The sequence below is a fragment of the Cupressus sempervirens genome, chromosome 6 (genome assembly GCF_028749045.1).
Source record: "Cupressus sempervirens isolate cs-2001-9-10 chromosome 6, ASM2874904v1, whole genome shotgun sequence".
Lineage (NCBI taxonomy): Eukaryota > Viridiplantae > Streptophyta > Pinopsida > Cupressales > Cupressaceae > Cupressus > Cupressus sempervirens.
In genome coordinates, this window is record NC_143123.1 from 525,765,145 (window position 1) to 525,776,763 (window position 11,619).

At 38.1% G+C, this 11,619-nt stretch overlaps 1 protein-coding gene across 3 annotated transcripts; it reads left to right on the forward strand.

Annotated features, from left to right (window-relative positions):
• The first annotated feature begins 2,871 nt into the window (after nt 1–2,871).
• On the forward strand, nt 2,872–4,920 carry LOC149553333 (uncharacterized). Of its 3 annotated transcripts, none has more exons than XM_089788793.1 (2): nt 2,872–3,876; nt 4,516–4,920. In XM_089788793.1, the coding sequence occupies exon 1, from the start codon at nt 3,415–3,417 to the stop codon at nt 3,859–3,861; it is 447 nt and encodes a 148-aa protein (XP_089644919.1). In that variant the 5' UTR covers nt 2,872–3,414; the 3' UTR covers nt 3,862–3,876; nt 4,516–4,920. The 3 variants fall into 3 exon arrangements, with proteins under 3 accessions (XP_089644919.1, XP_089644920.1, XP_089644921.1); XM_089788794.1 differs by having other exon boundaries at nt 2,985–3,876; nt 4,485–4,920; XM_089788795.1 differs by lacking the exon at nt 4,516–4,920 and adding an exon at nt 4,251–4,316 and having other exon boundaries at nt 2,985–3,876.
• Nucleotides 4,921–11,619: the final 6,699 nt, after the last annotated feature.

An 11,619-nucleotide genomic window follows, 5' to 3' on the forward strand; every position in this document is an offset into this window, starting at 1 on the left:
GATATCAGGAAGAGAGATCAACCAATCCCACAAATTACTTCTTTCTTAAAGGTCATTCGAAGCATATATAGAGCAAATGCCAAAAACGTTATCGTCCTGTTGGAAAGTACACCAAACAACTCTATGACAAGGAGAACAACCATTCTCAGAGATGTATTTTTCCCACTTAGGGTTAATGAGAAGGGCAATGCCACCTCTTCTCCTATCATTCTTAGTAAAAAATTTAATGGCGTCTTTCCAAATGAAATTGAGATTAGATTCAAGCATGAATCCAATAGCTTTAACTTCTTGTGTCATAAAAAAGTCTAAAGACTAAAACAAATTTAATCAAACATTTAATAACAAATTTTCTATCAGGAGACTCAAGCTCCCTAACATTCTAGGATAAGCAATTCATTTGGAAACAATGTTATGGGTGGAACATGTGGCAACATTAATTGAGGGTGAGGCTAAATATGAAACCTTTCCTGGTTCCTACCCATAAGCTTTGTTTTTAGAACCAGGAGGCCTACCTCTTCGCTTAGCCGTTAGGTCATCAGCTCTAGATTCATCAACAAGATCAATTTGGGAATCAATTTCCATGGATGGCATACCAAAGGAACCATCAAGAATTGGTATGGTTGGAATAATTTCGATGGCATAGTCATCCTCGATTTCTTTGAAAATCTTTTTTGGTAAATTTTGAGGGGAAGCTTTTGAAAGGGATTGACCTTTAACTACCTCATTTTGTGGGATCTCAATATTTTGCACAAAGTTAGGGCTATTATTATAAGGAGCAGATTGACCAACAAATTTATTAGAGCCCATGGTAATGCTAGGAACCAAAGGATTTTGTGCGCTAGCAATTTTTTTAAGACTAATGCTACTACTTTTACGCTTTTTTTTTTGTTACGAACCATAATAAACCCATCATCCAATTTAGGGTCAATGGTCAAATTTGCAGAGGGATTCTTTTGGGAGTGTGAAGCAACTGGAACGAAAATAGGGTTATGATTAACATAAGTAATTTCAGGTCATACCAACTTATTCGAGTTGGGAACGAGAATAAAACTGGAGGTTTTGATCGAGGGATTAGGGATCGATGGGTTAGGGTTCTTAGTAGGGTTTTTTCTAATGATAGGACTATCCTTTCACAGATGCCCCTCTTTACAATAGAGGAAGCAAGCATTTAGCTCGCCTAGGACTTCTATTGGGCAAATATAGGATTCATTGAGGATATTGACCACAATATTAGTAGGGATTTCTTTCCCAGGAAGGAGAGAGATTAACATTCGAGCATCCATATGTGGAACTAATCTTACCAAGTTATCCATTCAAATAGTTTTCCCCAGAGGTTCCAACAAATACGGCAAAAAATGCCATAGGAAAGGAGGAATGTTTTTAACAAGGATCCATCTTGGAGTGGATAAGGCTAAAACTTCATCATGCACCACTTCTGGCAACCATGCCAAAGCCCTAAATGAAGTAGAGCCCACCAACTAGTATTGTTTTTTAAGGACTTATTTTTGAGCATCTGGGCTAATGAAAAAAATTACATACATACCCTTTTGTATTTTTTGACAAAAAGATATATGAAACCCTAATTTATTGTTCCAAAAATTGTGAAACCAATCGTCCATGAATTTGCGTGAAGGACACTTATCTAGATCAACAGTCGAAAAGAATATTGTAGAATTTCTTAACCTACCTTTCTCTTTAACAATCTCATCCAACATTTCTAAATTAGGAACAACAACAAAAGGAGCAGTGGTAGCTGAGGTGAACTTACCATTTTCGGCGGCTTCATTGGAGCAAGGGTTGGAGAATTCAAACATGGCCTTTGAACTAACATCTGTGGAGTGAGCCACAGCCTAGAGAAGGACTTGGGTCGAGAGTTGGGCGGGTTAGAATGAGTTTGAGTGGCATTATCGCCCGCAGAAATAACCTCAGGAGGAGCGTTGCTGGGTAGAGAATTGCTACAAAAAACATTACTTTCGTAGCTACCATCCGCATCACAGCCACTGGAGGACGCCACCATGCTGGAGGCCAACTGTGCAGGTCTCACGATTTCCAATTCACTCAATATTTTTGCATGTTCTTCTTTGCAGACCGCTTCCACATTTGCCTTCGTAGACTGACTTCGCCTTCGAATTCGTAGAGAGCAAAATTATTTCACATTCACATTCCTTCTTTTTCACTGATTTTTGTCCTCTTTTCTCAAATCATTCTTCAAGGCTACAAATTATTCTTCTTCTCTCCATAATATTTATGTACTTACTTTAACATTCTTTAATCTTTAATCATGGGTAGAAGTCTAGTATTTGAATTATAGCACCTTCACAAAATCCTCAATTACTAGAAATCTATACCTTCGACAAATTTTAAGAAATATCTCTAAAGTAATATCATCCCCAATAGCTTCTAAACAAGAGATTATCTCACAATTATAATTATCTACACAAAAAAAAATCGTTCTGCCTCCTATATAGAAGGGTTGGACCCTTCGATAAATTTATTAGTCCATATTAATCCAATTGAATGACCTTCCCCTACACAAGTTGGAGTCATGGTTGATAGTATTTCGCTTTCATTTCTATTTGAAGATGTATACAATTTTTATTTATACTCTTAATAAAAGATATTTCTAAATAACAAAATACTAAACAAACAATTCTAGATCTTTCCTAGCCTGATCCCAACGACACATATTCTCCTTTCCCGGATGATGTAATTTTATTAATACTTCTTCGAACTCTTTTTGGATTTTCCTTAGCTTGGCCCATTTCGCAGCTAAACTCTCAACAAATAATTTTTATTCATACGACAGCAAAGTCACAATTAAATCAACTGAAATTGTCGTACAATAAAATATTACCACGAAAATAGCCGACAGAGTGCCGTTACACAGAACCGAAACTTCTGGTAGGACGACAAGTTCCCGAATTATCGTCAAGTGACGGGAATCGTCACACTAATAAATACCCCAAACGCTCACGAGTATCTTCATAGTTTTCCGCAAGGTTTTGGTATCTTGGTTAAATTTCGCTCAGGTTTTGGTATTTGCTTCAAATTTGTCGATTTTTTTTGTATCTAATTATTGAATCGCTTTGTTACTGCCAATCGAGAATTCTGAGATATCTTTGGTTTTGCAGTCACTGATCTCAAAGAAGTCTTTGGTTTTTCTGTCACTGATCTAAATCTTTGGTTTTTCAGTCTCTGATTTCAAAGAAATCTTTGATTTTTCAGTTACTGATCTTAAAGAAGATCTTTGATTTTTCAATCCCTGATTTTGAAGAAATCTTTAGTTTTTCTGTCACTGATCTCAAAGAAACCTTTGGTTTCTGTGACTGATCTTAAAGAAATTCTTAGGTTTTTCAGTCATTGATCTCAAATAAATCTTCAAAATTTCTGTCGTTGATCTTGAAGAAATCTTTAATGGCGGATGATGAAGCAGCGGAGCCAAGGCTGAAGAAATTGAAGCGACTGCCTCACATATTTTCACAAGTTCTGGAACTTCCTGTGGCCGCAGATGCTGCCGTTGAAAGCGAGGAGACGGAGGCGGCCTTCAAGTTCGTAATAGCGAATTCTCAGGTAGCAGTCTTGGATACAGTGGAAGTGGAGGTTGTGGGAATCGTTCCCGGGGCGAAGAAAGTAGTTGTGAGAGGCGTACAGGAACAGCCAGTGCGCGGCTCTGATGATCTGGACACCTGGCGGTTCCGGCTACCTCCCTCCGCTAACCCTGACGCAACTTGGGCGCATTATCAGGACGGTGTTTTGACGGTGGTCGTCCCCAAGGCGCAAAGCTGCAAGGACGAAAGGGCGTGCTCTGTGAAGGAGGAGGGCAGTGCTGTGAAGGGCGCCTCCGCTATTACTGTCTTTTGAGCCCTCTCTTGTTAGGTAATTTCGATGATATCTCTCATATCATAACGAATTGAGAAGAGGCGTTTTTGGGAAAAAGAGTTGTGTTTGTTTTTTGTGTGTCTTGTGTGGTATGTATCAAATATGAAAAATCCTTTTACATGATCTGTATTATGAGTGGAAGCAGATTGTGAATGGTTGATGCTGTACTAAATTGTGCTTCTTCTTGAATGGTATGAGTGAATCTATAGAGATCATTTTGCATGATCTGTATCTTGAATGGAAGTAAACAAACTCTGCATTTTCTTGTGTGATTTGTATCATAATTTAAAAATCGTTTATAATCATCTGTATTTTAAATGGAATTGCAAATTGTGAACAAATTGTGCTTCTTCTTCTATGTTCTGTCTCAGGTTTTCAGAGATCATTTTCCATGATCTGTAGCTTGAATAGAAGTAAATTGGGAACGTTGGGATAATGTACGAATTATACTTTTTCTTGTGTGGTTTGCAATTTTTTTTTAAAATCGTTATATCTGAACTGCATCCTTGAATAGCAGCAAATTGGGAATAGTGGGATAATGCAGATTGTCAATTTAAAAAAATCATTTTCTATGAGATGTAACGAACAAGGTTTTGTTTGTCTAGTGATGTGCGCTTATTGGCATGTTCAACACAGTGTTTTGATGATGTGGTTCAATGCGCAACAATGATTCAACACAGTGTTTTGATGATGTGGTTCAATGCGCAACACATAAGTCGAAGATGTACGGAAGTTGTACCTGATTTATAAAAAGCAGTACAGAAACAAAGTAACAAAGTATAGACTGTGAGTCGAAAATGCTATTATAATTGTAATTAATTAATTATCTTATTATAATTAATTGGGAAAAACCTCAAGGTTGACTCAAGGAATTATTTTGACGATATAATATAAAGGAAATATGTTTTCCTTTTTGTAATGTATGGAATGTAATTGGAGCAAAGGAATGTGTTAAGCGATCCAAGTGATTATTGGATAAGTTTTGTTATTTGGTTACAAGATTTGCAAGGAATAATACAGAGATCATTTGGACATTAGGTATATTGGTCTTATCCTTGAAGATTTTTGGCAGTGGTTCCAGCTGTCTTCCGCAACTCCTAACAGGGTTGGAATCTCTTAATAGGGATTCAAAGTCTCCTTATAGAGATTTGGGTACCATCCCCACCAGGGTTTTCTCTATAATCAATGGTTTCTCTAGTTAACATATTTGATGTTATTGTGTATGAGTATCTTGTTGTGATTTTTTATTATAGTTGGATAATTGATTCACCCCATGTCCCCAACAATTTGTATGAGCACTAGGTCTTTGAAGGTAAAACTTATAAGCTTTGAGAGATCCACAATGAATCTTTTAAGAGAGGATAGTCCTAAATTTGATGGGGCCAACTATGATAGTCGGAAGGAGAAGATGAAGACTCATTTATTATGTATGGATCTAGGTTACTATATTTTGAAAAAGAATGAGAAGACCATTGTGAAAGAAGAATACAGTGAAGCAAAGAGAGATTTATTCATTTGTAACATGAGAGCAAGAGAAGCATTACTATCAACCCTTCCTAAGAATGAGTACAGTTAGGTAAAATCACTTCAAACATCTCATGTAATTTGGAAAGCATTAGAATCTAATTTTGAAGGTGATACACATGCAAAGAGAATTCGACTACATAATTTGATATGTGCATTTCAAAGAGCTAAAATGATGGAAGATGAATCTATAAGAAACTATATTGGTAGAATATTAGAAATTGTTACAAGAATTTGGTCTCATGGTAGAACCACAGAAGAAGATGAGGTAGTATGGAAGATCTTGAAAAGTTTGATGCCACCATTCAAGCAAGTAGCTCAGATGATTCAACTATTGATACCCTGCACTAAGGATTTTACCAAGGAAACGTTGCATGGAAGATTAGAAGCTACATAACTAGATTTTACCAAGGAAACGTTGCATGGAAGATTAGAAGCTACATAACTAGATTTGAGACAATCTGGTGATCTAGGAAGAGTGGAAACAATTTTTAGTGCCCTTAACATTCAACCTAATCTAACAAAGAGTGTAAGCACATATGGAGATTTTGCTAGTAGCAACAGATCTGATGAAGACAAGAAGATTGAGGAAGGTATAACCCTTCTTGTGAGAAGAGAAAAAGATGTTAAGAAAATCTTTAAATGTTGGACTTGTGATGAATACGATCATTATGCATCTAAATATCCTAAAAGAGAGAAAAAGTATAAGGGGAAGTTTAGACCTAGGAAACCCAGAAATTATTTGTATGCAAATGAAGATGAAGAATTTGATGAGAGAGGTCAAAGTGAAAGTGATGATGAATTGGGATTTGTGGCTATCAAGGAATAAAAATCTCTAGTTTCCCAAGTTGAAAAGAAATTTGATTTGGTAATTGACAATAGATGTTCACATTACATGATAGGTAATATGAATAAGTTTATTTAGGAATCATGATGGAGATATAGAGTTGGTAACAATATAACCTATCATATAACAAGAATTGGATCCATTACTCTTGATGGTAAAACTAACACTGATGACATTTATTTTGTTGATGGATTAAAACATAATTTATTGAGTGTTGGACAATTAGTGGACAAGGTTTATTAGTTGCAATTCACTCAGAACACCTGCATTATTAAAGAGAGAGATGGTAAGTCAATTGGAATAGGCAATATATGCAGAGGTCACTAGTAAATTTGGACTCAATTTTTGATGAATTTTGGTTGAAATTTTTACCAAGCAGTTCATCACTATTTTTTTTGTTGAAATTTTGACCAAATTATAGGTTGGTTGAAATTTCGACGAATACATTTGTCGAAATGTTTTTATCTCTGCTAACACTAATTTGTCATTTTTAGTTGAAATTTTGACCAAATATTGGTTGAAAACATTCAAGAATGGGTTGAAATTTCCACCGATTCTTGGTGGAAAACTTTCAAGAAATGGTCAAAATTTCCACCAATGTTTGGTGAAAAACTTTCAAGAATTGGCCAAAATTTTGACCAATTCTTGGTGGAAAACTTCCAAGAATTGGTCAAAATTTCGACCAATTCTAGCCCACGACTAGGATGCCATGGTCATGACTAAAGGGTTGGTCAAAATTTTGACCAATTATTGGTGGAAAACTTTTAATAATTGGTCAAAATTTTGACCAATTTTGGCCCAACCCACAACCACGATGTCATGGTCATGACCAAAGGATTGGTCAAAATTTTGACCAATTATTGGTGGAAAACCATAAGGAGATGGTCAAAATTTTGACCAACCTAAGTTGTTTTAAAAAAAAAATAGAGTGGGTGAATTCCCCAATGAATGCCTACCCATGGACTCTCTCTTAGATCATCTTCTTGGAGAAGCTCAATTTTAGAAGAGGCTTGGCAACGGTTGCCATTCTATAGCACGTCTATTCAACGATTTTGAAGTTGATCTAATGGTGAGCCCTCGTCTAGCAGTAGGTGGCTGCTTGGTGCTCTAGCAATTTGTTATGAACCTATTGTGGCTAATGGGAGATTTGATAACGAAACCTCCCAGCAACCCTCCAATAGAATCAGTGCTGGTGTTCAAGAAAGACACATTTACCAATTTTCAAATATTGACACTAGCATCCTTTCTATTGGAGGCTCGTGAAGCATCCTGATTGCTATGCAAGGGCTCCCCAAAGTTGTCTTTATGCAACTTCACTGGCATAATTTGCAGAATGGTTCGACAACGGTTATCATTGTGGTTGCCTAGAAAGTGATCTGAAGGGTGAGCCATCATCTAGCAATTATGTTGTTTATCACAGGTGACGAGGGAGCCATTTCCAAGAATGATAAAAGCATGAATGTAGTACCAAATTCCAAATGAAATCAATGACATCAGATCCATAAGAGTAGAATGAAGCAACAACTTGTTTTCTATGCGCGACTCCCTAAAGATGCTTTTCTTTCTCACTCCATTGGCACAAATTTGAGAGTGTGGTTCGACAATGGTTGTTGTTCCAGTGTGTTACTGCAGTGATTTAGAAAGTGATGCTAAGGGTGGAGCTTGCATCTAGCACTTGTAGGAGTTGATGAATTCCGACTCTGCAGTCGCCAAGATCACCTACATGCAAATAGTTTGCCGCAGAGAAACCTAAGAAGGAGGAAGAGCTTGGAGCAAAAGATGAAAGAGAAAATATTTCACAATAGAGAAAATGAAATTGCTATGTGAATGGATGAATTTACAATGAGAGAGAGTCCGCTTATAAAGACTTCAAGGAAGCTTGTAGAACAAGCTGGAAGGTGGTAGAAGATAAGGTTAACAACTAAGCATTCTTCCACAAAAAGGTGGAACATGCTAGAAGGGAACAAACTCTCGTGTTGTCAACAACTCATCAGTACAACAATTAAATGAATGCATTAACCTAAGTGAGCTTAAGTAATAGAATAAATAATTAATTATTTACTCTAACACCCCCCCTTAAGTGCAACTTAGGGGAATGCCTTAAACTCGCAAAACTAAGATGAAATGCAGAATGGGTCCCGAAAACAACATTTTAGGTACCCATGTACAATGCAAATAGATGCAACCTCTGTAAATAGGGAAAGAGAGAAAACCACATGAGAAAAACCCTCCCCCAAAAAGAGGTAAGAAACGTGCTTTAAAAAAAAAAAAAGCGAAGGAAGGAAGGAAGGCCTCAACAACACCCCCCAAGGACAACTTTCACTAGAAATGTTTCAAGAGACTCTCTCAAAACCATAAGTACAACTAGCCCCCCCATGAGAGATAGAAAAGGCACAAAGCCCTCCCAGAATAATGGAGCCCCTAAACCAATGAAACTCCAATGTGGAAGAAACAAGGGAGTAGAACAAGGGAACCTCTGAATGATAGGGGAAACGGGAAAGCCTAGCCGATGCCCAGAGGAGAATGTATGAGGAATCGGAAAGGGAATCCCCAAGGAAGGTGTATCCGCAACAAGTGCATCTGGAGGCTTGATGAATGAAGCTAGAGGATCAGGTAGAGTGGAAGCAGAATCCTGTGGAAGAGAAATGCCCTCAATTGGATGTGGTGTGGTAGTCAAAACAAGGATCTCAAGAATAATACAAAGGTTCAAGTATCCTGACTGCACCACATGATGCTCCTATGAAAGAGAAGGGCCATGCTCCAACAATGGAGATGGTAGACCAAAGTGTGAGAAGGTGTAGAGATGAGTGGAAGGATCAACTGTCCCTGTAGCAATAAGAACTCATGTTATATGATCTTGAATGAAGACTGAATCAACAGTGAACTCAACTGTCTTCCCTGATCCATTGTGTGTAATCTGAGAAATCGAGAGAAGGGTGGCAGACAAAGATGGAACATACAATACATCATTGAATATACCATCTTGGATGTGAACTGAACCTTTCCCGTAGACTGGTAGGGCAATGTTATTCCCCATGAGAATATGAGGAATAGGAGAAGGCTCAAGAGTAGAGAAGACACCTTGAGAAGATGTCATATGGTGAGAAGCACCTGAATCTAGTATCCAAGGAACCTGTGAAGGAGATGCAATGGAAGCCTGTAATGCACAACCCTTTCCAAGATCTGATGTAGATGGAAAATATGTGGAAGAAGACTGAAAGGCAGACCCCTGTGAGGTTGATGGGGACACAACCCAAGAACAGAATGGAAACAATAGAAAAGGGAAATTATATTAACTGAGAAAATAAGCTAGTACAAACAGTACAGGAAAATAAACTTCAAAACATGCCCTAAGGGCTTACAATAGCATAAATCTGGAGATAATTTCTCCTTATGGTACCTCATCTCAAACTCCACTCCGAACTGTCTTTTACAATGCCAAAAATCTCCTTAAATAGACCTCGGAGGGTTAAGGACTAGGATTACATTATAGAAAGTGCTAGTAGGCATCCACCGACCAAATAGAAGGTTCTAGAAGCGTCGTTAGAAGTCGGTGCAAATCTAGAAGAATTCAGAAACGGTAACCGAACTTCCGGGAGGCATAACTTTTGAACCGTAGCTCCGATTGACGAACCGTTTACATTTTCGGAAAGCTCTCGAAGCGCTCTATAGCCCTGTGGACTAGCTTTGCTCGTCCCCCATTTTTTGGCCCTTTTCGAGGTCATTTAATGCCCCTAACCTGACTTTGAAGCATTCTTAGGAGGTCTCCAAAACTCGAAAAACTGCAATAAATTTCAAACCGTGGGGCCTTTTGACCTGATTCTTTTTCTAGAATGCTCTAAATCACAATTACATTCATCTGGCCAATTCACACCTTCTAGGTCACCAAAATGATGGGCAAATTGCATGCTCCTATTTTTTCGGGATTTTCAAACACACTGATAGTGGAACTGTGAGAGTTGGAACCTTTATTTGACCCAAACGGGTATCCAAAAATGTAAAGACATGAAACAGAAACTAAGTCTAAGTACATTTTTTTTTGGGTGACACAGGATTGCCCTTATACCTCTGGATGCTCCTGCATCAGACACCCGGGGTAGATTGAAAAGTGACCCTGTCACTTTATGGATGGTAGAGGAAATCCCAAATGGGAAACCTCAACTGCTGAAATCCAAGTTGAGTCCTCGATTGGTCGTCCTTTCCATTTGACCAAATACTCTTCATACTGCCTGTTTCTGGTACTCCTACCCACAGGATGATCTAGAATGTCTTCTATCTCTTCCTTCTTAGAAGCAGGAATTGGACATGGCTCTAACACCAGCTCCTCATCTGCACCATCATCATGATACTCTGTTAAATCTGCAATGTTGAAAATGGGAGAAATCTGAATATCATCTGGCAGCTCCACTTCATATGCATTTCCTGAGTCATGTTTCTTCAAAATTTTGCAGGGACCAAATTTCTTCATTTTCAGCTTGTTGTAAGTACCGGCTGGAAATCTTTCTTTTCGTAAGTGTACCATGACTAAATCTCCTACTTGGAATTCCTTGTCTTCTCCTTTGATCAGCCCTAGCTTTATACTCTTGATTCATCTTGGTTATGTGTGCCTAAACCTCCTCATGTAGACACTTGATATGTTCAGCAAATTCCTCAACTTCAGCACTTGTCCTCTCCCCTTGTTCTATCTTCCTCAGCTCTGGTGCAGTCCTTGGGCTATTCCCATATACAATTTGGAATGGTGATTTTCCAGTACTCCTATTTATAGAGTTATTATAAGCAAATTCTGCCTGTGGTAGAATCAAATCCCATCCCTTGGGCTTATCCCCAACTAAAGATCTCAGCAAATTTCTTAGACTTCTGTTTACCACTTTTTTTTGGCCATCAGTCTGCGGGTGATGCGTGGAACTGAATTTCAAGTCTGTTCTCAACTTTTTCCACAATGTCCTCCAGAAATACCCCACAAATTTAGTGTCTCTGTCAGAAACTATACTCCTTGGAAGACCATGTAGTCTTACCACCTCTTTGAAAAACAAGTCTGCAATATGGACAACATCATGAGTTTTGTGGCATGGAATGAAATGTGCCATTTTGGAGAACCTATCAACCACCACAAATACTGAGTCATTACCCCTTTGTGTCCTTGGCAATCCAAGAACAAAATCCATACTTATGTCCTCCCATGGCCTTGATGGAATAGGCAACGATTGATATAGACCAGTATTGTGACTAAACCCCTTGGCAACTTGACAAACCTAGCAACTTTGTACGAACTTCTTCACATCCTGTGAAATTTGAGACCAAAAATAATGTTCTCTAAGAATGGCAATGGTCTTATCTCGACCAAAATGTCCTGCCATCCCTCCAATGTG